Source organism: Euleptes europaea, chromosome 17, assembly GCF_029931775.1.
Source record: "Euleptes europaea isolate rEulEur1 chromosome 17, rEulEur1.hap1, whole genome shotgun sequence".
NCBI classification, from domain to species: domain Eukaryota; kingdom Metazoa; phylum Chordata; class Lepidosauria; order Squamata; family Sphaerodactylidae; genus Euleptes; species Euleptes europaea.
Window position 1 is genome coordinate 41,676,550 of NC_079328.1, and position 27,391 is coordinate 41,703,940.

The 27,391-nt window shown below is 49.7% G+C and overlaps 1 protein-coding gene across 1 annotated transcript; it reads right to left on the bottom strand.

The window, feature by feature from the left end:
- Positions 1–3,452: 3,452 nt before the first annotated feature.
- CBLN1 (cerebellin 1 precursor) lies at positions 3,453–9,129 on the bottom strand. Its single transcript, XM_056862616.1, has 3 exons — positions 8,872–9,129; positions 7,839–7,958; positions 3,453–3,699 (listed from the first exon to the last, which is right to left on the bottom strand). The coding sequence occupies exons 1-3, from the start codon at positions 9,124–9,126 to the stop codon at positions 3,502–3,504; spliced, it is 573 nt and encodes a 190-aa protein (XP_056718594.1). The 5' UTR covers positions 9,127–9,129; the 3' UTR covers positions 3,453–3,501.
- Positions 9,130–27,391: the final 18,262 nt, after the last annotated feature.

The window sequence follows — 27,391 nt, forward strand, 5'->3', positions numbered from 1 at the left end:
GAAAGGGATTGTTAAGCCGGTTTGATTCTGCCTTGAGCGGTAGAGAAAGTTGGCATATTAAAACCAACCCTCCTCCTCCTCCTCCTCCTTCTCCTTGTCCTTCTTCTTGTTCTCCTCCTCCTTCTTGTCCTTCCTCTTCTCCTTGTCCTTCTTCTTCTCTTTGTCCTTCTTCTCCGCCTCCTTCTTGTCCTTCCTCTTCTCCTTGTCCTTCTTCTTCTCGTCCTCCTCCTCCTCCTCCTCCTTCTTGTCCTTCCTCTTCTCCTTGTCCTTCTTCTTCTCGTCCTTCTCCTCCTCCTCCTCCTCCTTCTTGTCCTTCCTCTTCTCCTTGTCCTTCTTCTTCTCCTCCTCCTTGTCCTTCCTCTTCTCCTTGTCCTTCTTCTTCTCGTCCTTCTCCTCCTCCTCCTCCTCCTTGTCCTTCCTCTTGTCCTTGTCCTTCTTCTTCTCCTTGTCCTTCTCCTCCTCCTCCTCCTTCTTGTCCTTCCTCTTCTCCTTGTCCTCCTTCTTCTCCTCCTCCTCCTTCTTGTCCTTCCTCTTCTCCTTATCCTTCTTCTCCTTCTCCTTCAACGGTTCTCAGAGAAGGAAGGAACAGCTCCGAGAGAGGTTCCCCAGCCGCTTCCGACGGGCCGTCGGGGAGAACCGGGCGTCCGGCGCAGCTCATGCGCGAAGCCCCTCCTGCCCCCCCCCCAATTCCAACAAGCCCGAGAGCCAACGAGACCCCCCCATCCCCCAGTAGATAACCCTCCCGCGGCCACCTCGGTTCTCTTCCCCCGATTAACCCTTCGCCGTCCAGCCGTCGGGGCTTCTCGCCTCGCTTCTCGACAGAGGCGGCCAAGGTCCAAGCCACCACCACCCCCTCCTCTTGGGATAGACGAATCTCCGCCGAAGCTCGACAGTTCTTTCTCTCCTCGGCTGAAGGGGGGGGGTCCCTCTTCCCACAAGCAGGAGGCGGGCTTGGAAGTCCTGGGTTCGAATCTCCCCCGGGCTACGAACCTATGCGGGGGGGAGGGTCCTTCGGGGAGGCGAGACTCTGCAAAATAAGGGTCGTTTAATAGGCTGGGTGGATGGATTTAGAGGGATAAGGATTTAGAGGGATAAGGAATGGGGACGCCGAGGCGTTTAGACGGGGCGGCGAGTTAGTATGAAAAGGAGATCCGATGGCTGCGTTTCCCCTGCTCCTTTTTTACCCTCTCTGGAGATTGGTCCCCCCCCCCCCCACGCAGTGTTTTCAGCGAAGAGAGGCCAAGGGTTGGTCAGAGGTTTTTTTTTTTTTTTTTAGTTTTCCTGTATAGGATCTCAGCCGTCCTAAAATTAGCCTTGTATCCCTCCCAATTGACTCCATAAAGGAAGCCACAGCCCTCAATTTGCAAGATCTGAGCACGGCTGTCCAAGATAGGACATTTTGGAGGACTTTGATTCATAGGGTCGCCATGAGTTGGAAGCGGCTTGATGGCACTTCACACACACATTCCTCCCGACATAGGTGGGGAGTGAAAACCCAGCAGCCGAAGCCAGGTTTTGAACCTGCATTTGCTTGGTTCGCCCCGCCCCTCTGATATCCAGCTTCTCTCTACAGACCTCTTCCCCGTGGAAACTGACCAGCTCGGCTGTCAAACCAGACTTCCATTTGTCAGTTGCAATAAAGGCCCAGCTGACGGCTCTGACACCTCTCAGGAAGGAAAGAAACCCACCTGCCTCTCCCCCCCCCCTCCCACAATTCTCTCTAAGGCTTAAAAAAAAAGGCTCTGGTCTCCATTTGGTGTATGAAATTATTAACAGGACGCACATCCCCCAAAGAGGGACGGGGAGACAATGAATATAATATATTGCTTATTAAGCTAGAATTAACTGCCCCCCTAGGAGTTAATTAAATCCCTTCTTGAAACCCAGGTCTGACCTGGGGGAGGGACGGCATTAGCCTTAACCATCCACATTATGGATGATCCACATAACCACAGCCCGTTATATTTGGCGATTATTCCTATTTGTATTACCTATAATTAAAGACCAGGTTGGTTTTGTTGCTTTTTTTTTTTGAGGGGGGGTCTGAATAAAACCAAAGGGGGAGGGGGGGAAATCAAGCCCATTTAAATGGTTCTCGCCCCCCAAAAGTCCATTTGTTTATTCCACCGGCTTTATTTCACATTATGTTTTGATTACAATCGAAAGCTATTTTGTTTGTACTGTACCTTGATAATAAAAGTAGTTATTCTCTTCAGAGTGCTGCAAAAAATTATAGCATTTACATCTTTGAAAGACTGTAAACAAAATAATACTAGCAAATAATAATACTAGCATTTAGGTATACCTTGTAAGGGTTTCCCCCCCTTATCTATGAGACAGCTGTATAAAATATGATTTGATGGAGAGAATATTATATGGGCAATGGGAGGAACAAAAATACAAGAGACAATTTTGCTGGAATTTTTCTCTGCAACTGCTGGGGGGGCAATAACTCAACAGAGCAGGCTTCTTAAACCAGGAGCAAACACAGAAACTAACAAGTTAGCCCCTCCCTATTTTAAAAAGGTAAAACAGTGACATTGCTAAAAGTTTTGCACTCAAGGCGAGCTTTTGAGGATTTCCCTGCCATTTTCATTTTGCATTCAGAACAAATGGTTGTGATTGCATATTTTTCTCCAATATTATTTTCTTGCTTTATATTTTTCTAGGTCTGATCAAGCTGCATGGAGAAAACTAGTTCCCTGTCTCAGAAAAGCAAACAAATAAAAATCCTATTTAAATGTTATTCAACTAAAGGCCCCCCCCAAAAAAAACCCAGAATTAATCGGTCAATAACCACACCTTATTTTACAGGTTAATTAGTAAAACTTCAATATACTTTCTGGCATGTAGTTGGGCCACAATTTACAAGAGCGAAAAAAAAACAAGCATCAAAACATTAAAGCAGCCTGTAAATTCCACAATCACTCAGAATTACATAGAAATAGTGAAAATCAGACTTGGCAGACAGTCCGCATTGATCCTTCTTCCTGGTTTTCTTACTAAGAGAAAGTTTGCACTTCTCCTCTTCCCAGGGCACCCAGGAATTTTAAAAAGAAACACTTGCTTTTAAAAGTTAAACTCAGGGACAGAGTAAAAATATACTTATATTTAAAAAAAAGCAAACTGTTTGTGAAGTAAAAAAAACCATACAGGAGTTTGTAAAGCAAAATCTCTGGGAGTGGGGGTGGAAACGGAAGTTAATAAATACAGACTCAAACTGTTTTCAGTTTGCAAAGGAGAGAGAAAGAGCGAGATGATTGGAGGGAGATGAAAGTCAACCGTCTTCTGGCTGTTGGCTGCACCATTACGGAAATATCTTCAGAGTACGATGTACACAGACCTAAACAGGGTTTCACTTCTGCGATATGTAGATAGGTATTATCCAGAAGTCCACGTCCAAGTTCCCTTCCACCCAGCCGCAGTGCGAGGGGTTCTCAGGCTTGCTGCTTTCTTCCCCGCTTCCTCCAGTGGAGGGAGGGGGTGGCGGCGGTAAGTTATTTAAAGAGGGAATACTAGAAATCCAGAGAAAGTGGAATACTTCCAACCCCCCATCAAGTTTCCTCGCTCCAGTTTTAAATAGGCCCTGTCTCCTTTCTCCATCTGGATCAGGACCCCGTTGCTGGCAGCTTCTCGGGTGACGTCTTGGTCCCCAGCAAAGGCCGAAATCACCGGCCACCCGTTGAGCATCAGGCTTACCTAAAGCGGAAAAGGAGAAACAAAACCGTCAGTCAGCGAAAGGAAAGGGAGAGGAAAGGGAACAGGCACTTGGGAGGGACTGGCAATAAAAAGAGGGCACACTCCCCGCCACCCTTGTTCATTGTTTATTAGATGATATAAAGCACAAGGACAGCAAATAAACACTCAGCGCAGGATTCATGAACACACCACGATTCCAGGATCATCCGCCCCACCCTTTCCCCAAACCGCCACCTTATTACGAAAGCCTTTCTGGATTGGTAGCCTGATGTCATAAAATCCAAGGTCATCCTGCAGGATATCTCAAGAGGAGAAAGGAAGAGGGAGGTAAAGAAGAAGAGGGATGCAAAAAACCAGGGCCTAGCCATGGAAGGAGATGGTGGTGCCTTCCCTGTCTCTGTAATGGTCTTTGAAGCGCCCCACCCCAGAGGTGAAATGTAGACTGGGTTAGTTATTGGCTGCGGGGGGAGGGGGAGGGAGAAGAAGAAGAAGAGGAGGAGGAGTTCGTTTTTATATGCTGACTTTCTCTACCACTTAAGGAAGAATCAAACTAGCTTACAGTCCCTTCCCCTCCCCACAGCAGACACCCTGTGAGGTAGGTGGGGCTGAGAGTATGACTAGCCCAAGGTCACTCAGCTGGCTTCCTGTGTAGGAGTGGGGAAACCAACCCAGTTCCCCAGATTAGCGTCCACCGCTCATGTGGAAGAGCACTGAATCAAACCCGGCTCTCCAGATTAGAGTCCACCACTCCAAACTACTGCTCTTAACCACTATACCACGCTGTCTAAAGGGGACAGGGATACACATGGTGTGGAGTCTGGTTGGAACCTTCTTGATCAGATGCCTTCCCTGTCGTAAGAGGGTCTCTTCATCTTCCAGAAAAAGAGGGGATTTGTTCTTTTGCTGCATTTCAAAGCCAGGCAGGGAGATCAAGGCCCTGGAGCCCCAGGCTGCCTGTCTGAAGGGGGGGCTGCTTATCCCTTTGCCAAGCGGCAAAAGCACAGAATCCCTGACAGAGCCAATACATCTCTTGTGGAAAGATGCCTCGTACCTGCTTAAGTGAGCTAAATCATGGGGGGGCGGGATTCAGTTCTTGGGGGGGAGGCACGTTTTCAGCAAACAAATGCAGCCACCGGTAATTAGACATGTACATAACAGTCTAGATCGATAAAGCCTTCCATCTCGTCATTGTTACAATGACCGATGGCTATTGATAACGGTGGATCTAAAATACAGATGCCCACGCAGGTCTTTCTCTATAGATCTGTATAGGCAAATGGATCTGGACAAATAAATACACATGCAAATACAGATGTCCAGTCTGTAGACCTAGTCCCAAATGCAGACATCATCAGCCAATCAGGGGGAGGGCAGCTATTTAAAACAATAAATACATCTGTCAATAAAATAAAATTGCAAAATATGGGCAGATGCAAAATATGGGCAGATGATCATGTTCTTGCCCACATACTTTGGAGAACAGATTGAGTTCTACAGTGCGATTTACTTCTGAGTAAAGCCTGCATGGGTTCAGGCTGTTCGTCTCCTAATTAGCTGGTATGTTGCTACAGCCGTAGGCCCAGTGGTATAGAAAGGCAGGAACAGGGATAGAGCTACAGCTCAAAGGATCCAAGAACCATCGAACTGGATTCCCAAAGGCAGGTCAAGGACATCTTTGCTGATCCCAGCATAGCTCATATGTCCTCCTAGATCTCCCCAAAAAAAATCCACAGTACCAAAAGGGCCTGTAGATGAGGAATCCAGAGGACTCAATCAAACCAAGCCATATTCAACTAAGAAAAGGGGAAAGAGGAGTTATTGAAAAGGAAGGGGTTAAATTGCCAACTTTTTTTTTTTTTTTTTTTTTTGCAAAGGGGAGAGAATTCCCTGTTCTAGCTCCCTTCCAGACTGATGTCCTTCAGGCAGGAAAGCAAAAAAATATATATATATTCATGGGCTGAATTCATTGAGCCTTTAGAAAAGAAATAATATTCTCAATAGATCGGCAGGAGTTCAGTTGCCCCCGCCCCTCAAAAAATCAGGCATTCCATCAATATTGATACACTGATCTACAACCATCTATGCATAAAGCCACCCTCTCCCATTTGCAAGCCAAGTAAGACTGGGAACCTGAATTTCCCTTAGCTTTAGTTTCAGCTCCCAGTTACTGCAGAGAGACGAACAGGTACAAAGACGGAAGCTTAAAACTTTCATTGTATTTGGGGGGGGGCAGGAGTGGACGTTCTCAATATTTATCACCATAGTCCAGTAAAGTAAAGGTAGCAGCCTTGTGTGTCTGTAGCAGCCAAAATAAACACTAGTATTGGGGCATCTTTCAGTAGCCGTTTTAGGTGTCAGGAGACTCCAGCTTATTCCCACCCCCATCCCCCGCGCGCATCAGTGTAAAAAAGGCAAAATGTGGATTTGTGTAGAACAATGTGGGGGGGAAGCACAAAGCATCATTTGTGCAAGGTGGAAAATGTGACACGCCACAGGATTGATTTCAGCAGGGCGTACATTTATTCATAATTCCTGCCTACCTATGTCATTCCTGCCTACCTATGTCAAGGTTAATCGCATTTGCTATAGTATTCAGCCTCCGACTTTGTTAATACTCCCCTTCACTGATTTGCATTGTTGAACATTTCGCAGTTTGGGCGAAGCTCAGATGAGCGCCAACTCCAGGCAAATTTTCAACTCCCTCTTTAAAGGCGCCTTCTATCCCCTAAATCGAGTAGCTTCTAAGCGCAGAGCTGGATCAAAGCGGTACAGTTATAAAAAGGGGGAGGGGGTTGGCTGACCTGTGTGGGTTTCTAGGGCATTGCTTCCAAGCAAATGGGCCTTGCAGCTTTGGATTGTGACTTTTCGGGGGGTGGGGCGCAGAGCACAAAGGCACCCTGCTGTCTGTCAGGTTTTATCTGGAAGCAAAGTCGGATTTTCCCCATATGGGTGCATACCTCTACAGCCTCAGTGTTAGCAATACAGTAAGAACAGAGAGAAAATGCCAAAGGGGGGGGGACATGCTGGGGAATCACATGAACACATGAAGCTGCCTTCTACTGAATCATACCCTTGGTCCATCAAAGTCAGTATTGTCTACTCAGACCAGCAGTGGCTCTCCAGGGTCTCAGGTAGAGGTCTTTCCCATCACCTACTTCCTGGTCCCTTTAACTGGAGATGCCGGGGATTGAACCTGGGACCTTCTGCATGCCAAGCAGATGCTCTACCACTGAGCCACAGCCCCTCAGGAGGTTATGAATTGCCTGGCAGTCTTCAACGCTTGGTTTGGAATACGAAGGTTCCCATTTCTGGGAAGGGGACCTGGGATTGGAGACATAGTCAAAGGCCCTGATTTGTAAAGGGAGCATTGAAAGATGACGTCTTCCCGAGGCGGGAATTGCTGTCAAGCCGATTTATGGCGACCCCCTCTGATTTTCATTGCTTGCTTCTGCCTAGCGACTGTGGACTTCCTTGGTGGTCTCCCACCCCACTCCTACAAATGAAGCCAGCTGGGTGACCTTGGGCTAGTCACAGCTCTCATAGAGCTCTCTCAGCTCCACCTACCTCACAGGTTGTCTGTTGTGGGGAGGGGAAGGAAAGGTGATGTAAGCTGGTTTGATTCTTCCTTAAGTGGTAGAGAAAGTCGGCATAGACTCTTCTTCTCCTTCTTCAAGTACTAACCAGGGCCAACCCTGCTTAGCTTCTTAGAGCTAATGAGATCAGTCTAGCCTGGGCCATCCCAGTAGGGCAATGGGAGTATATACCATGTATCTATTTTTAATGAGGTTTGCAGAAAGGAGTGTCCCTAAACCTTAACAGTGGAGGGGGAATGGCCTCATCTGCATTCCTTTTATTTTGAATTTTGCCGGCCTCTAAAGGTTGGTTTGAAAAGAAGGGAAAGCACTGTTTGGATTTAGAAGAAAGAAAGATCTACTTCCAATCAATATCCAAAGATTCAGGTGCCTGTTCCTCTATAGGTTTACACAGAAGTCAACCTGGATGAATTGAATGGGGCTTACTCCCAAGTAAGCCTGCATAAAAGACTTTTCTCTTTTCTTGAGCCCCTCCATGTCCCGCTTTCTCACTCACACCCCACTCATGCAAACGCAGAGTCCATCAGTAACCTAGGAAAATCTGACCTGAATCGTCTGCCTGTTGTACACCTTCACCACGTGAAAATTAAAGCTGTAAATCCCTTTTCGGGGCGCTATGAAAGTGCTTCGTTCCGAATCAAAGTTGAGTCCGATATTCACTAGTACCTGCAAGGCAAAAGGAGGGAGGGGTGAGAAATACATGGGCGGGTAGCTCCCCTAACTGTATTCTCTGAAAACGAGGCAAATTTGGCTGGGGAAAAAAGCTGCGCTTTCCAAAGGGAAGGAAGGATCAGGCCAGAAGTCCATATCTGAAGTCGAGCTCCAGAATCTGGCTCACTCTGGATGGATCCGCTTCTATAATGGGGCGCCCTCACTTCCTAACCAAATCCCCACTTGGAAGAAGTGGCGGTTTCCCTGGGCCAATTCACCACATCCAGAATGGATCCAGCCCAGCCTTGCAACATAAAGGTTCCCCCCCACCCCAAGATCACTTTCGGCTTTCTTCCTCCCTCACCCACTAAAGTTTTAAGGGGGGATTCGAATTCCCCTCGGGAGGGACGTCCCACAACTCTGGCTTACTCCTGTCCATGAAGCAGGCACCGCCTCTGGGAAGGCGTGGGGCTCCAGAGAACTGGGGAAGGGGAGATGTCGTCTCTTGTCACCTGAAGGCGGAGGCTGGGGGAGGCGAGGTGGGTAAGGGGCAGGTAGAGAGAAGTGAGCCAGGCAGGAACGCAGCAGCCCCGCACTTGGGGGCCCCCTCCCGTCCATCCAACCCCCCCAATCCGAATTCTCTGTCTCCCCTTTCCCTTCTGCCCCCTGCCCAGAAACACACACCCCGCCCGCTTCGCATGAACACATGAAGCTGCCTTAAACTGAATCAAACCATCAAGGTCCATCAGAGTCAGTATTGTCTACTCTGACCGGCAGTGGCTCCGCAAGGCTCTCCAGAGTCCCAGGCAGACGTCTTCCCCATCACCTACTGGCCCAGTTCCTTGAACTGGAGATGCCGGGGATTGAACCTGGGGTCTTTTGCAGGCCAGGCAGAGGCTCTCCCACCGAGCCACAGCTCCCCCCTCACCTGGTCGAAATAGATGATCATGGTGCGGTTGCTCATCTCCGACGGCTCGTGGTTGGTGCTGCGGATGGCGGAGAAGGCCACCTTGGCGCTGCCGGAGCGCACCGAGATGCCCAGCGCCGTGCCGGTGGGGTCGGAGGCCGGGTTGGAGTCGCACACCACCAGGCACTTGCCCTCCAGGATGATGGGCTCCGTCTCGTTCTGGGCCCGCGCCACGGCGGCCAGCCACGCCAAGCCCAGCAGCTCCAGCGCCAACATCGCGCCTCGGGGGGTCCCCCAGCCGGGGCTGCGCGCCTCTAGGCGGCCTGCAGAGCCAGCGTGCCTCCCCGACGGGGCGGGCGGGCGGGCGGTCCGGCGTCTTCCTCCCCGCCTCCCTCTTCCTCCGGACGGCTGGGCGTCCGGCGGGCCCGGCTCTCTTCCTCGACCCCCGACGGGCGGCGTCTTCCTCCCCGGCTCTCTCCTCCCGCGGACGGCAGGGGCGTCCGGCTGGGCCGGCTCTGTTCCGCGGCCCCCGACGAGCTGCGCCTTCCTCCCCGGCTCCCTCCTCCTCCTCCGGACGGCTGGGCGTCCGGCTTTGGCGGTCCCGGCTCTCTTCGGCGGTCCCCGACGGGCGGCGCCTTCCTCCCCGGCTCCCTCCTCCCGCGGACGGCCAGCCGGGCACTATTCGGGGGTCCCCGACGGGATGCTTCTTCCTCCCCGGCTCCCTCCTCCCGCGGACGGCCAGCCGGGCACTATTCGGGGGTCCCCGACGGGATGCTTCTTCCTATCCGGCTCCCTCCTCCCGCGGACGGCCAGCCGGGCTCTCTTCGGCGGTCCCCGACGGGCTGCTTCTTCCTCCCCGGCTCCCTCCTCCTCCTCCTCCGGACGGCTGGGCGTCCGGCTCTGGCGGTCCCGGCTCTCTTCGGCGGTCCCCGACGGGCGGCGCCTTCCTCCCCGGCTCCCTCCTCCTCCGGACGGCTGGGCGTCCGGCTTTAGCCCCGCGGCCCCGACGGGCGGCGCCTTTCTCCCCGGCTCCCTCCTCCCGCGGACGGCCAGCCGGGCTCTCTTCGGCGGTCCCCGACGGGCTGCGCCTTCCTATCCGGCTCCCTCCTCCCGCGGACGGCCAGCCGGGCTCTCTTCGGGGGTCCCCGACGGGCTGCGCCTTCCTCCCCGGCTCCCTCCTCCTCCTCCTCCGGACGGCTGGGCGTCCGGCTCTGGCGGTCCCGGCTCTCTTCGGCGGTCCCCGACGGGCGGCGCCTTCCTCCCCGGCTCCCTCCTCCTCCGGACGGCTGGGCGTCCGGCTTTAGCCCCGCGGCCCCGACGGGCTGCGCCTTCCTCCCCGGCTCCCTCCTCCCGCGGACGGCCAGCCGGGCTCTCTTCGGCGGTCCCCGACGGGCTGCTTCTTCCTCCCCGGCTCCCTCCTCCTCCTCCTCCGGACGGCTGGGCGTCCGGCTCTGGCGGTCCCGGCTCTCTTCGGCGGTCCCCGACGGGCGGCGCCTTCCTCCCCGGCTCCCTCCTCCTCCGGACGGCTGGGCGTCCGGCTTTAGCCCCGCGGCCCCGACGGGCGGCGCCTTTCTCCCCGGCTCCCTCCTCCCGCGGACGGCCAGCCGGGCTCTATTCGGGGGTCCCCGACGGGCTGCGCCTTCCTATCCGGCTCCCTCCTCCCGCGGACGGCCAGCCGGGCTCTCTTCGGCGGTCCCCGACGGGCTGCTTCTTCCTCCCCGGCTCTCTCCTCCTCCTCCTCCTCCGGACGGCTGGGCGTCGGGCTCTAGTCCCTGGGCCCCCGACGGGCTGAGCGCGTGGGCGTGGGGATCAGGGCCCCGTGGCGAGGAGGCTGCATAGCGGACGGCGACGGCGGCTGGCTCCGCAGCTCCCTGCCCGCCGCCGGCCCAGCGCACAAAGGCGGCCCCCCGCCCTTCCCCGCCAACCCGGCCCTTTCGTCAGCGCCGGCCCCCTCCCGCCCGCCGCCAATCGCCGCCCGGCGCGCACCCCGCCAGCCAATCGCCGCCCCGTCCGTCTCTTGCCACCCGAAGGCGGAGGACGGGGCGGGGGGAGGCGAGGTGGGTAAGAAGCAGGTGGAGAGAGAGAGGCGAGGCAGGCGGGAGCGCGGCGGCGCGGAGGCCGCTGTCCCGGGCTTGGGCACCCCCCCCCAAAAAAAGACCCCCCCCAAAAAAAAAAAATCCTCCAAAGGAGCTCCAGAGCCGGTTGGCGCAGGTAAGGAGGAGAAGTGATGGGGTGGGGGGAGAGGCAGAGGAAAGGGGCAGAGGTCGAGAGGCTGGTGCTTTGGCACGGAGGGGTCCTCCGGAACCCTTGGCTTTGGGAAGAGCCAAAGGGGGAAAAGAGGGGTGGATGTAGGCAGGGCCGGTGCCAGACCCCCCCCCCAAAATAAAGTCCTTCAAAGGAGCTCCAGAGCCGGTTGGCGCAGGTAAAGAGGAGAAGTGATGGGGTGGGGGGAGAGGCAGAGGAAAGGGGCAGAGGTCGAGAGGCTGCTGCTTTGGCATGGAGGGGTCCTCCGGAACCCTTGGCTTTGGGAAGAGCCAAAGGGGGGAAAGAGGGTGGGGGTAGGCAGGGCCGGTGCCAGTCATTTTGGCGCCCTGGGCAAGGCTGACTGCTTGTGCCCCACCCACCCCCATTGCGAACCAGTTTTGAAAAACAGATGTCCTGTAGGAAAAATAAAAGCACGAAATGTTTTATGAGATGTCATAATTAATTCTGTTCCGTAGCACTGTTGTGGTACTTATCTTAACATTAAAAAAAATAGAAATTGTCAGTTGCATTTTTGAAAGAAACTAATTTGTTTAAAAACTGTGCCCCTCCAGCCAGTTCTGTGCCCCTCTGAGGTCTGTGGCCGAGGCTTCCTAGTTCGCCTAATGGTAGCACCGGCCCTGTGTAATTATGCCTGGGAGGTTTTGCCTTGGGTTTGCCACTCTCTAGATGCACATTTGCCCCATCCGGATTCTCAAAACTCTGCATGGGGGGCTTATTGTTGAGTTTTGAGAATGTGGATGGGGCAAATGTTCATCTAAAGAGCGGCAAATCCAAAGCAAAACCTCCCGTGCGCAAATGGCCTAAGAAACAGCAAGACCCACCACTCATTGGGGGAGGGGGGCTTTCGCAGAAGGTGGAGAGACAACAGGGATCTAGTCAGGGGGGGGGGGCAGACGGCGGCGGGCCCTGGAAGGTTGCAAAGTTTGGTGCGCCTTTGAGCACAGTGTCTGGCCTCTGGAAGAAATTGGGGATTGTTTGTTTATTTAAAATCATTTATACCCTGCCTCCCCCCCCCCCATGGGGACCCAAAGCAGTTTACAACATTCTCTTCAACTCCTAGATGTCTGCTCATTCCCCTCCCCCCAGGGTCCAGAAACAGCCAATAAAGAGGCCAATGGCAGAAGATACAGCTGGGGAGAAAGAGAGACAGGGTGGGGCAGTGGTTAGAGCCTCGGACTAGGGTCTCGGAGACCTGGAGTCAAATCCATCCCCCGCCTCCACCATAAAAAAAACCTCACTGGGTGAACTTGGAACCAGTTGCCTCTTGTCCACTTCGCCTACCTCGCAGGGTTATCGTGACGCTCAAATGATAACTGGAGAGAACTGCCTTGGAGGAAGGACGGTATACAAAATGGAGGAGGAAGATTAATTTGCTGCCTCACTCCAAACGTGTGGGGGCCAGCAAGGAAAGGACTCTCGTGCCGCTGTCTTAGTTTCAACGGCTCCAAGACTCTGCCCTGGAGGATCAACAGGTCCTAATGCTGAGTCCACTCTAGGACTTGACAGGGTAGTTTTTGAAATCAGGCAGGAGGGAAGAGCAGGGAGTAGTGCGCCTATGAGTCACATGAGACAGGAAAGAGATGCAGGTTAGAGATTGGGTGCTCAAAGGCTGCAGAAAAGGGGTGGGTCTCTACAGCCATGCAACCTTCCTGCTTCTATCATTGTTTATTTCCAATCTCAACCTTTTCCCCATGACCCCGAAGGTAGCATCCGAATGCTCAGGCTGCTTCTCCGTCCAGACCTTGAACAAGGCAGGTAGGGGGCATAACTCAGCTTCAGAACATCTCTTTGGCATGCAGAAGGTCCCAGATTCAATCCCGGGTTATCTCCAGTTAAAAGCTCTGCCAGTAGGTGGTGTGAAAGACCTCTCTCCCTGAGACCCTGGAAAGCTGCGGCCAGCCTGAGTAGACAATACTCACTCTGATGGACCAGGGGTCTGATTCAGTATAAGGCAGCTTCATGTGTTTAATGTAGACTTCCTTAGCTTCAGAAAAGTTTGTGTGTCTTCACACCAGGGACCATGGTTGGGGGCAGGGGGCTGGCTGTGTTAAACTAAGGAATAGGGGTGTGTGGTGGGGATCTTCCTTAAATCGAAGGGGTCAGAGTGCATAAGTCCTTGTCATACGCTATCCGGAGGTTCCTAGAAGGTCAATGTGCTATACTGTCCAAGTGTTCTTTGGGTATGCAAAGGAAGAGAGGAAATTACTCTGCTCTGGTTAGACCTCACCTAGAGTATTGTGTTCAATTTGGGGCACCACAACTTAAGAAATATGTAGATAAGCTGGAACGTGTCCAGAGGGCAACAAAGATGGTGACGGGTCTGGAACTGGGTATGTTTAGCCTGAAACGGAGAAGACTGAGAGGGGATATGGTAACCATCTTCAAGTACTTGAAGGGCTGTCACATAGAGGAGATGGCCAAGTTGTTTTCTGTTGCCCCAGAAGGTCGGACCAGAACCAATGGGTTAAAATTAAATCAGAAGAATTTCCATCTAGACATTAGGAAGAATTTTCTAACAGTTAGAGCGGTTCCTCAGTGGAACAGCCTTCCTTGGGAGGTGGTAAGCTCTCCTTCCCTGGAGGTTTTTAATCAGAGGCTAGATGGCCATCTGTCAGCCATGCTGATTCTATGAACTTGGGCAGTTCATGGGAGGGGGGCATCTTGGCCATCTTCTAGGTACTGGGTGTGTGTGGGGGAGGTAGTTGTGAGTTTCCTGCATTGTGCAGGGGGTTGGACTAGATGACCCCGGTGGTCCCTTCCAACTCTATGATTCTATGAAGAATGTTTTTTTCCCCTATGAAATTGGGGGGGGGGCATGCAAGAGTGAAGAACAGAGGCGCAGTCAGGGTGTGCATTTATTTAAAACATTTGTCAGCCACCTTTCTTCCTTACGGAGCTCAAGGCGGCTTACAGTATAAATAAAATACCTACAGCAGAGTATATTTTGGGCTGCAAAGAAGGGTTCTGGTGACCATGCGGAGACAGACCGGTTCGCACACCTGTAAGCAAGGCATCGCCTGATGTTGCCATCTCCGGCTGATGTGCGAACCTGCCGGCGACAGTCGAGTCCTGAGCCCAGATTTCCTCCTTCCTACAGCAGCAAGAAACTTGAAAGATTGTAAAATAAGCAACAGGTTGACATTGCTACTGACTTAACAGAGCCATCCCATCCGGGTGCTTGTAACTTCGGTCCACCCCCTTTCTGTAGCTTGAACTCTAAATTTAGCTGCTTTGGATGGACGCCCCATGCGTCTGATGAAGGGAACTTCGACTCAGAAAGGTTTGGTGGTGGAAAATGCCATCAAGACTTCTGGTGATCCCATTGGGTTTTCAAGGCAAGAGATGTTCAGAAAAAGAAGAAAAAGAGTTGGTTTTTATATGCCAACTTTCTCTACGACTTAAAAGGTAAAGGCAAAAGTTCCCTGTGCAAGCGCCGGGTCGTTCCTGACCCATGTGGTGACATCACATCCTGACGTTTACTAGGCAGACTTTGTTTATGGGGTGGTTTGCCCGGGCCATCCCCAGTCATCTTCCCCTTACCCCCCAGCAAGCTGGGTACTCATTTTACCGACCTCAGAAGGATGGAAGGCTGAGTTGACCTTGAGCCGGCTACCTAAACTGACTTCAATTGGGATCGAACTCAGGTCATGAGCAGAGCTTGGACTGCAGTACTGCAGCTTACCACTCTGCGTCACGGGGCTCTTCTCTACCACTTAAGGAAGGATCAAACTGGCTTACAATCACCTTCCCTTCCCCTCCCCACAACAGACACCCTGTGAGGTAGGTGGGACTAAGAGAGCGTGACTAGCCCAAGATCACCCAGCTGGCTTCATGTGTAGGAGTGGGGAATCAAATCCAGTCCACCAGATTAGCCTCTGCCGCTCATATGGAGAAGGGGGGAATCAAATCCGGTTCTGCAGATCAGAGTCCACTACTCCAAACCACCACTCTTAACCACTACACCACGCTGGCTGAAGTGGTTTGTCATTGCCTGCCTCTGCATAGCAACCCTGGGCTTCCTTGGGGGTCTCCCGTCCAAATACTCACCAGGGCTGACCCAGCTTAGCTTCCAAAATCTGATGAGAATAGGCTAGCCTGGGCCATCCAGATCAGGGCCACAAAAGATTAGACTGGAGTGGAATCCTCTTTGTTAATCGTTCAGGGGCCACTCCCGTTCACCCATTAGGTGGGTGTCTAAACTGGGAAAACGAGGACATGCTGTGGCTTAAATTGTTCTGACTTGGTGTGAGATTTCAGCAATGCTAGAATTAGGCTGTTGTGTACCGAATGATGGAAAGGAGTTTGGATTTGACCAGCGCTGCCTGCCCCATAGCCTTAATGTTTACCTCTAACATAGGTTGGAAGCTGGAATTCATAGCTGGGGCCTCTGGCCAAGTTGGGGAGAGCCAGTCACTGAGCTGGGCAATGTTGGAAGGGTTGTAATGTCTAGCATGCAAAGGAACTGAGAAGAAGGCCCAGCAGGGGGTGGGCAAGTGGTCAGGGATTTAGGGCTGTAAGGCTAGAGACCGCTCCATCCTTTTCACACCTCTTGACTGACCTCAGACTGATACTCTGAGGGACAATTTCCTCCTTATTCTCAGAAGTCAATTTACCCTCTCTCTCCCTCCTTAGCTAGTTAGACAGCTAGAGGCTCTGTCTCTCAGCTTTCCTATTTTTTAAGTGTAGTTCCCTCAATAAAGAGGAGCCTTATCTTTCATCAGTGAGTCTGACTCTTCTCTGCTTACTTAGCACTCTGCCAACAGGCAAATTGTGTGGTCAGTTTTCACATGATGCTTAGTTTGGATCTGGGTAGTATGAATGGAGCTCCGTTAGGAATCTTTGGGTGGGGGGCTAACTTTAAACTCTCCAAGACAGGCTGCATCTTTGTGCGTGGTGCTGTGGTTAGGAGTGGTGGTTTGGAGCTGTGGACTCTAATCTGGAGAACCAGGTTTGATCCCCCACTCTTCCACATGAGCAGCGGACGCTAATATGCTGAACTGGGTTGGTTTCGCCACTCCTACACGTGAAGCCAGCTGGGTGACCTTGGGCTAGTCACACTCTCTTAGCCCCACCTACCTCACGGGGTGTCTGTTGTGGGGCAGGGAAGGGAAGGTGATTGTAAGCCGGTTTGATTCTTCCTTAAGTGGTAGAGAAAGTCAGCATATAAAAACCAACTCTTCTTCTTGGATGGGTACATGATCATTCCCATCAGGTTGCAAAGGGGGAGACAGAATGCAGGTGGAGGGGCTATTGCTCAGCGGTAGAAGGGTTCAATCCCTCATGTCTCCAGTTGAAAGGATCTGGCAGTAGGCGATGTGAAAGACCTCTGCCCAAGACCCTGGGGAGCTGCTGCCAGTCTGAGTAGACCATACTGACTGTGATGGACCAGGGGTCTGATTCCGTGTGAGGCAGCTTCACGTCTTCCATTCAGCTTCAGGTTACTCATTGCTCATTTTCGTTTATTAAGGCTTCGGGGGATTGAAAGGGGAGCTTAGTCTCCGTTGACTCTCTTGGGAAGAATTTGAATTACTCTCTCTTTTCTCAGCTCATCAAAGTCAAAAAAGAGTCCTGTGGCACATTAAAGACTAACATGACACCTTCCCTCATCGTGATAGCTATTTTTAAATTGTTTTAACTATTCATTATTGCATTACGATTATTACATTTTATGGATGCTTGTGGTAATCATCCTCTGTCTTGGGAGTCAATAGCTTGCGAGTGTGAGATATAAATGTATATTTTTAAAATATGTGGGATTCATAATAACCACCAGAGTATTGATTGTGGCATAATTTTTCATGAATTTAAAACAAGGGTAGGGGAGACTTCAGAACTGGGAGATCTATTTTCTCACTCATTGTTTGTCAGGCCTGTGGGGTCCTCCAACTATGGGGGTGGGGTGCGCCAGTTACAAAATGGCTCCCCTAGAGCATGAACCCAGTCACAATGACCACATCATTTTTATTGCTTAATTAGAAGAAGAAGAGTTGGTTTTTATATGCCAACTTTCTCTACCACTTAAGGCAGAATCAAACCGGCTTACAACCACCTTCCCTTCCCTTCCCTGCAACAGACACCCTGTGAGGTAGTTGGGGCTGAGAGAGAGTGACTAGCTCAAGGTCACCCGGCTGGCTTCATGTGTAGGAGTGGGGAAGCAAATCCAGGTCACCAGATTAGTCTCCGTCACGCATGTGGAGGAGTGGGGAATCAAACCTGGTTCTTCACATCAGACAACACCACTCCAAACCACCACTCTTAACCACTACACCATGCTGGTGTACATTTATATACTGCCTTTCTCAGTGGGTCAGGTGGCTGAATGGTGTAGTAGTTAAGAGCGTGGTGTAGTGTGGTGTAGTGGTTTGGAGCGATGGAGTCTGATCTGAAGAACCAGGTTCGATTCCCCACTCCTCCACATGAACGGCGGAGGTTAATCTGATGATCTGGATTTGTTTCCCCACTCCTACACACGAAGCCAGCTGGGTGACCTTGGGCTAGTCACACGCTCTCAGCTCCACCTACCTCACTGGGTGTCCATTGTGGGGAGGGGAAGGTGATTGTTCCTTAAGTGGTAGAAAAAGCTGGCATATAAAAACCAACTCTTCTTCTTCTGACTCAGAATTAAAACAATAAAACCCTCAATTAACCCCACACACACACCTAATGAGATGCCTGCCCCTAACCTCCATTAGGAGAGTTTTATGGATACCATAGTCCTCCAAAAAGACAAATAAGTAGATTCTAGATAAAATCAGAAACAGAACCAAAAGTCTAAATGCAGCATTCCAGTGACTGGCACACAGAGACATTATAATTACCAGTGTAAAGAAACAGAAGAGAACAACAAAAAAGGAAGAGCAAGAGATCTGTTCGACAAGATCTAAGAAATCAAAGGGAAATTTAAAACACAGTTAGGCATGCTGAAAGATCAACATGGAAACTGAACGATGGGAACAATACACTGAAGAACTATATAAAAGAGATGAAAAGTTGCCAGATTCCTTCCAAGAAGAATCTTTTGAAGTTGAGCCTATAGTTTTAGAAAGTGAAATGAAAGCTGCACTGAGAGCAATTGGGAGAAACAAATCACCAGAAGTAGATGGGATATCAAAAGAGCTATTGCAAGCCACAGAAAGAGAGTCCATCAAAATCTTAACAAGAATATGCCAACAAATATGAAAAACAAAACAATGGCTCATAGACCGGAAATGTTCAATTTACATGCCAACTCCAAAAAAGGAGACACAAAAGATTGTAGCAACTATCACACCATCACATTAATTTCTCAGGCGAGTAAAAAGTGATGCTGAAAATCTTACAACAAAGACTGTTACCATATCTGGAACAAGAAATGCCAGATGTTCAAGCTGGATTCAGAAAAAGGAAGAGGCACTAAAGATCCCATTGCAATTTTATGTTGGTTACTGGAGCATACCAGAGAATTTCAGAAGAATATCAGCTTGTGTTTCATAGATTACAGCAAAGCTTTTGACTGTGTGGATCATGAGAAACTATGATTAGTTTTAAAAGAAATGGGTGGTCCACGGCATCTTGCAGCACAACCTGTACGCAGGACAAGAGGTTACTATTAGGACATAATGTGGAGAAACAGAATGGTTTCCAACTGGTAAAAGGTGTCAGACAAGGATGTAATTTATCTTCCTGTCCCTTCAATCTGTATGCAGAACATATCATAAGGAAAACTGGATTAGATTTAGAGGAAGGCAAAGTGAAAACTGGTGGAAGGAACATTAAGAATTTGAGACATGCAGATGATGCTACATTACTGGCAGAAAATAATGAAGACTTGAAACGACTGTTGCTGTAGGTTAAAACAGAAAATACCAAAGCAGAGTTACAGCTGAACATCAAGAACACAAAAGTAATGACTACTGGGGGATTACACAACTTCAAGGCTGACAGTGAAGAAACTGAAATTGTTCAAGATTTTCTGTTCCTTGGCTCCATTATCAACCAAAAGGGAGACTGCAACCAAGAAATCAGAAGGACATTGAGACTGGGAAGGGCAGCCATGAAGGAGCTAGAAAAGATTCTGAAGGATGTGACACTGGTAATCAAGTTAGTTCATGTCACAGTATTCCCCATTACTATGAAAGCTGAACAATGAAGAAAGCTGACAGGGAGAAAGTTGATTCCTTAGAAATGTGGTGCTGGAGGAGAGTGTTACAGATACCATGAACTGCCAAAAAGACCAATGAGTGGGTTCTAGATCAAATCAAGCCTGAACTCGCCATAAAAGCTAAAATGACCAAACTGAGGCTATCATACTTTGGTCACACTATGAGAAGACAAGAGTCACTGGAAATAGGGTTGCCAACTTTCAGGCAGTGGCTGGAGATCTCCCGCTATTACAACTGATCTCCAGGTGAAAGAGATCAGTTCCCCTGGAGAAAATGGCCACGTTGGCAATTGGACTCTAAGGCATTGAAGTCCCCCTCTTCCCCAAAAACCACCCACCCCAGGCTCCACTCCCAAAATCTGCAGGTATTTCCCAACCCAGAGCTGGCAACCCTACTTTGGACTTCCTCTACATTTAGGGTTGCCAATCTCCAGGTTGGGCATGGAGATCTCTCACTATTACATCTGATCTCCAGGCGACAGAGATCAGGTCACCTGGGGAAAAAGGCTGCTTTGGAGAGTGAACTCTATGGCATTATACTCCATCAAGGTCCCACCTATCTCCAAACCCCGCCCTCCCTAGGCTCCACCCCCACATCTCCGGGAATTTCCCAACCCAAATTTGGCAATCCTATCGACATCAGATGTCCTCCATTGGCAGCTACGTGAATGTTGACACAGAGAAAACCAATTGTATCCAGTGGATCAAACCAATGGTATCCACTGTGAAATTCAAGAGGCCTGTGGTTTTTCTGTGCAAAACTCAGCTGTATAAAAGATTAATACTCTGACCCTTTACAAAAAAAAAATTGGCAAAGAGACAATTCTTGGAACATGGTGTTATCGTTGCTTACTGTTCTTGTGAAAGGTATCAGCAGCTTATCTTATATGCAATTGAGCTTTGCATAGAAATGTGGCTGGATGTGCATTTCATTGCTTTTTCATCCACTTGCTTAACATTCAGTAGGTACTAAATCCAGGACAGTGTATGCCATGAAAAATATCTAGTCTTTAAGATTGCATGTTTTGAGGGGTGTTGAAGCAACATACCAATGCATCTGCCTATCAGGAATCTGCCACATCTTCAAATCCATTTTATTCTGTTGTATATATGTGCAAGAAAGCTGGTTTGGGATTATAAAGCAAAATTTGTATGTTTGTTTGTTTGTTTATTGCATTTATACCCCACTTTTCTGTCCAATGGGGGACCCAAAATGCCTTACAACATTCTCCCCTTCTCCATTTTGTCCTCCCAACAACCCTGTGAGGTAAGCTAGGCTGAGTGTGTATGACTGACCCACGGTCAGCAAGCTTCCGTGGCAGAGTGAGGATTCGAACCCAGATCTCCCAGATCCTGGTCCAACACTCTGACCACTGTACCTTGTCTATGAATACGTTCAGCAGAACAAAGGAGCAGTAACGCTTCTTTTCTGGAACCTTCTACATCAAGCAGCTGGTGAGTGAATCACATCTTTGAATGCTTCTCCAATTTTTTTCTTCAAAAACTCAACCCGTACATACAAAACTGTTGGGGTTGCCAATTTACAGGTGGGGCCTGGAGTTCTCCTAGAATTACAGCTGATCTCCAGACTACAGAGATCAGTTTGTCTGGAGAAAATGGCAGCTTTGGAGGGTGGACATTTATGCAGGACTGTTTCTTCACAGTCACCCCCGCTGACTGCTCTGATGCTTCTTTTTGATTATGCATGCCTTTCTCGACCGTCAGAAGTTGCCTCGCTCTCCCTGCGTGTTTTGCTTGTGTTTTCCGGATGGTGAGAATCCGGAAAATGCAGGCAAAATGCACAGAAACATGCATCATCATCATCATCATTACCTTTATTAGGCATTTACATCAGTGTACAATAAACAGAATTACGAAATCGGTTAAAACAGATTACATTAAAAGGACATTACTTCGAAGTACGTACAAACTGCTTGCAAATCCTTTGTGCAGACAGGAGAAAACAGCTACTTGTTAAGTAACGGTAGGGTTTCTATCAGATAAAAGGTACATTACCGACTGCTGATCTGAAAGACTCTGATCACTAGGCAGTAGGGGTATAGGAAACATGCAGGAAGAGTAGGGTTGCCAGGTCCCACTTCGCCCCCGGCAGGAGGTTTTTGGGATGGAGACGGAAGAGGGAGGGGTTTGGGGAGGGGAGGGACTTCAATGCCATAGAGTCCAAATGCCAAAGCAGCCATTTTCTCCAGGTGAACGAATCTCTATCGGCTGGAGATCAGTTGTAATAGCAAGAGATCTCCACTTAGTACCTGGAGGTTGGCAACCCTAGGGGACAACAAGGCAACCTCTGATGGTTGGGAAAGGCATGCATTGCATAGTCGAAAAGAAGTACCAGAGCAGACGGTGAGGTGACCATGGGGAAACAGCCCTGCATAAATGGCCTATGGCATCACTTTCCTACTGAGCAAATTCCCCGCCCCAAATTCCCCCCTTTTCAGGCTCTACTCACAAAATCTCCAGGAAGTTCCCAACCCAGAGTTGGCAACTCTAAAAAAAATCTGTCCCCACATGTTCCCATGCACCAACTACAGATTTCTGGTTTCCACTTTCTTGTTCCCTTGCTTAAGGTGATCCACTTGTAGGGTTGCCAACCTCCAGGTTCTAGCTGGAGATCTCCTGCTATTACAACTGATCTCCAGGTGATAGAGATCAGTTCACCTGGAGAAAATAGCCGCTTTGGCCATTGGACTCTATGGCATTGAAGTCCCTCCTCTTTCCAAACCCCACCCTCTTCAGGCTCCACCCCAAAAACCTCCCGCCGGTAGCGAAGAGGGACCCGGCAACCCCATCTACTCCCTTCCCATCTTTAGCTTTTGGCAGTTTGCAGTATTAACCAGGACTCAGATCCCATTTATTTCAACACAACTTGGTCCTGATCAGCTTTTCCTGGATTGTGAGTGCACTGCATTGCTGAGGAGCCTTTAAAAATGACTCAAGGGATTCCTGGATTTCTCAAACAGTTTTCTAGTAGAAAACTTGGGTCTTCGTTTCCTGCTTTCACACCATTGTCGGCAATTCTCTTTTCTTGCAGGCGCTACGAGTGTGGAACATTTTTTTTGGCTATACCAGGTCTACGCCAACTTTTTAAAAATGCTTTCCATAGATAAGGTTGTTGCCAGCATTGATTTTGAACTCAATGGCCCCAAATTGCAACCGTGTGTTGGCAAAATAAAATGGATTTCGCCACACTAGTGGAATAAAACTGGCAGGCTGGTGTAACCTTTTCCCCGACTGAGTGTGGTTGCGGTTCTGTTTTTGAAATGCAAAAGTGAAAAATAAAATAAAATCCAGGCCGGAATTATTTTGAAACCTCGTTCAATAAAGCCCTTGGGAGGTTTAATGACCTTGAGTACAAGGTATTCTCTTGGATTCCGAATGAAAACACAGCTCTTACAGATACTTATATTATGCATGCGCAACATCGCTTCTGTGGTCAAGGGCTCTTGTTCTTTAAAATGTGGCTACTGATGTAAATAGAGCTATTTTGGTGCTAATAAGAGCTGGCTAAATGAACTAACAGAGTCGTCTTTAACTTTTGCCGATCCAGAATTTAGTTTTGAAGCCTGAGGGCTTCCAAATGACACCTTGGGTCCCAACCTGGAGCTGGAAACCCTACTTAGTAGGGTTGCCAGGTCCCTCTTCACCACTGGTGGGAGGTTTTTGGGGTGGAGCCTGAGGAGGGCGGGGTTTGGGGAGGGGAGGGACTTCAATGCCATAGAGTCCAATTGCCAAAGTGGCCATTTTCTCCAGGTGAACTGATCTCTATCACCTGGAGATCAGTTGTAATAGCAGGAGATCTCCAGCTAATACCTGGAGGTTGTCAACTCTACTACTTAGAGTTGACCTCTATGCTCTTGCCTAGCTCACTGCCTGAGATACTAGGCTGGCATGTGCAGGGAGGATTTCCCCCCCAATAGCCAAGCATTCAAATGTACATCCCCCCTGCTGCTTCCCACTGTGACGTAGTAGAATCCCAGTAAGGCTGCTATACCATATTCAGGGGTGCTGAGAGCCATAAAAAGCACCCAAATGAAGATTTTCTGTGTCCTCCCCTGCCACACACATACACAGATCTAACCCAAATCACACATAGAAACATAGAGCTGGAAGGGACCTCAAGGGTCATCTAGTCCAACCCCTTGCACAAGCAGGCAATTCACAAATTGTTCAATTCCACTGACCCCTGGAATTTGACCCCCTATTTTCCCCCTCTTGGCTGCCTTAATCATGTGACATTTCTGTATATGTCATGGGGTGTCGTGGTTACAGTGTCAGACTACAGCCTGGGAGACCCAGATTACCAATCTGCCACGGGAGCTTACTGTGTGACCTTGGGGCAGTCGCACACTCTGAGCCAAACCTACCTTGCAGGGGTGTTGTAACAGTAAAATGGAGGAGAGATGGATTATGGAAGAAGAAGAAGAAGAAGAAGAGTTAGTTTTTATATGCTGACTTTCTCCACCATTTAAGGGAGACTCAAACCGGCTTACAATCACCTTCCCTTCCCCTCCCCACAACAGACACCCTGTGTGGTAGGTGGGGCTGAGAAAGCTGTGACTAGCCCAAGGTCACCCAGCTGGCTTTGTGTGTAGGAGTGGGAAAACAAATCCAGTTCACCAGATTAGCCCCTGCCGCTCATGTGGAGGAGTGGGGAACCAAACCCTGTTCTCCAGCTTAGAGTCCACTGCTCCAAACCACCGCTCTTAACCACTACACCACGCTGCTTTGGGTCCCTGTTGGAGAGGAAGGCCAGGATATAAATGAAGAAAATAAATAAATTTCTTCAGTGTACTTGGTGATAATTGAAGAGGTGTGTTGTTGTTTTCCTTGGTAGATTGAGGCAGATGATAGCTGGCTTTATGAACTTTCATCCTGACAGGGACGGAAAGTTGGGCAGTAAAAACAGAACAGTGTCCCATAGATCGACCGTTTGGAATGTTGAAAGGGGAAGAGAAAATAGAAATAAAAAAAGAAGACTTATTCTTTTCGGCCAGCTCCCCTTTTATGTTTTTCAGTATGACGTAGGGAAGCTGCCCTGACCTTCAGAAGAACCCGGTCTATCAATATGATTCATGCCCACTACCATTTTCTGCAGACAGAGAAGGCTAAATTAAGCAGAATGGGCTCCGCATTGTTGTGGGTTTTCTGTCAAAGAGGCTGTTGGAAGACAGCATAGGAGTACAGCCAGGAAGGGGGTAAAGGGGAGGGCTTGCAAGAACATAGTGCCCCCCCCCCAAGTCCTCAATGACGCCATGTCACATTGCGTGGGGACCTTGGCCAGTCTGGAGACAGTTTGCATCACAAAGAAAAGGTCGGTATCTAGTAGGGTTGCCAGGTCCCTCTTCACCATCGACGGGAGGTTTTGGGGGCGGAGCCTGAGGAGGGCGGGGTTTGGGGAGGGGAGGGACTTCAATGCCATAGAGTCCAATGGCCAAAGCATCCATTTTCTCCAGGTGAAGTGATCCCTATCTGCTAGAGATCAGTTGTAATAGCAGGAGATCTCCTGCTACTACCTGGAGGTTGGCAACCCTAGTAGCAAGGGGCAGTGCTGGGTTTGTTTAGTCCCAGGCAAAATGAGCTCTTTTGCCCTCCTCTCCATATACTAGGGTTACCAATATTATGGTGGGGCCTGGAGTTCCCTACAGACATCAGTTCTCCTGAAGGTTCAGAGGGCAGACTCTATGGTATTGGAGGGCAGACTCTCTGTCCTCCCTCTTGCAGGACAGAGTGGAGAGCAAAGTCTTCATGCCTCTTCGAACCTTTGTCAGTAAAGCAGTTAAGCCATGCTTGGCTCCTTCTGTTTCTGTCTGCAGAGGATATCCAAAGGAAATGAGCGGCGCATGCGTTCCTTCCAGCCCCCGCCCCATCGATCAAGGGACCGTGCTGGGCCAGGAGTCTAGGCATTGGGCCCTCATGGGACTCTGGGGCTCTTGCCTGCCATCTCCTGGCATCCCTGGCCTCCCTGGCAGCCAGCGCTGGCCGCGCACTTAAGAACTCATGAGAGCTTGAGCCAGAGTCCTGGTGCGTGGTTGCCAATAAAAATTTGTTCCGCTGACAAACTGCCTGCTTTATAACCAGCTAATCGATGGATTTGACTACATTTTGCATACATTTCTATAGTGCAGCATCTCGGATCCAAGCTAGGCGGGATGTGCTGTTGCAACGTATATTTCTCCCAATGTATTTTCCCCCCTTCCTTTTTCTTTAGGGTGAAAAGCAAGGCGGGCAGTTTTGAGCAGAAGAACAGCCCAAGGGGAAAGGGTTGAGTGGTCCTCCCCGCCTGCCTTGCCTCTGCTCAAGCTGACAGTCTCCCAAGGCAGTTTTGGGTTAGAAAATAAATGTAATGAGATAGACACATGTGACTACGCATGTCGTGTGGCTCTGGCAAAGGTGCTTTTTTGTGGGAAAGGTTAATATGAACACATCAAGCTGCCTTATACTGAATCAGGCCCTTGGTTGATCAGAATCAGTATTGTCTACTCAGACCGGCAGCGGCTCTCCGGGGTCTCAGGTAGAGGTCTTTCCCATCACCTACTTGCCTAGTCCCTTTAACCGGAGATGGTGGGGATTGAACCTGGGACCTTCTGCATGCCAAGCAGATGCTCTACCACTGAGCCATGGCCCCATGTAACCAAAGAGAATGCGATTCAACATTGTTTTAGCAAGAAGCACCATCCAGATTTCCCCCATCATTTTTGCCCAGCCCTTGAATTTTACAAACCATGTTTGGGGAGAACGGAATTGGCTGTTCCTCTGTTCGCCCACTTACAGTGCAATCCTAAAGAGAGTTACTCCAGTGTAAGCCCATTCATCTCAATGGCCTTAGACTGGAGTAACTCTCCTTTGGATGGCACTGTTGTCACTGTTCATCATAACTTGATGCATGTATTTTTTGCAGTTTTTGATTTATATCCCACTTTTCTCCCCACAGTTGGGATTCGAACATTGTTCTCCCCTCCTACATTTTCTCACAACAATACCCCTGTGAGGTAGGCCAGGTTGAGAGCTTATGACAAACTCAAGGTCACCCAGAAAGCTTCCATGGTAGAAGCAGGTAGGGATTTGAACACCTGTCACCCAAGGTCCTAGTCCACCGGTCTATATCCACTACACAGCTCTGGTGAGCTTCTGCCAGTCTGAGTAGACAATACTGACCAGGATGAACCAATGCTCTGAATCAGTATAAGGCAGCTTTGTGTGTTCATGTGTGTTCACGCTGGCTCTCAGCGTGAACATACCAGTATGTTGTATTTCCTAATCAAGAGAAGCAATGGCTTGGTTTTAATCCAGAAACGCTGAACCTCCTTGCAACAGACAAGCATGCAGAGTATTTTATCTGAGAACTCTGCACATAGTATGTCTAGCACCCTTACTGTTGATCTAGCACACTCACAGTGAGTGCAATCCTCAGCAGAGTTGGCTCTTCTAAGCCCATGGAAGCTTAAAAAGGTGTGCAACTCTGCTTTGGATTGCAGCCTCAGTGTTCACAAAACTTCATTTGTATGAATTTGCCGTGATCCTTCCAATAGAAGAAGAAGAAGAGTTGGTTTTAATATGCCAACTTTCTCTACTACTTAAGGAAGAATCAAACCGGCTTACAATCACCTTCCCTTCCCCTCTCCACAACAGACAACCTGTGAGGTAGGTGGGACTGAGAGAGCTGTGACTTGGCCAAGGTCACCCAGCTGGCTTCATGTGTAGGAGTGGGGGAACCAACCTGGTTCACCAGATTAGCCTCCGCCGCTCATGTGGAGGAGTGGGGAATCAAACCCGGTTCTCCAGATCAGACTCCATCACTCCAAACTGCTGCTCTTAACCACTACACCACGCTGGCATTATTATCATTAGGTAGGAGATAGTTGATGCCGCTGTCCACCACCACCACCAGGAGAGATTGCCTAAGTCCATCTCATGGTTTCATGTTCAAAGCAAGAGTTGAACCCAGGACCTGTGTGATCCTAGCTTGTTCTCTGCACCACTAGGGGACACCACTTTCTGTCTAGCTAAATGCAATCAGCTCTGATAGGCAGTTGGCTGTCAGAGGTTTTTTTCCAGTAGTACCTGAGATGCTTTTTCTTGGATGTTGAACCTGGGGCAGCTGTGATGGACTGCAGT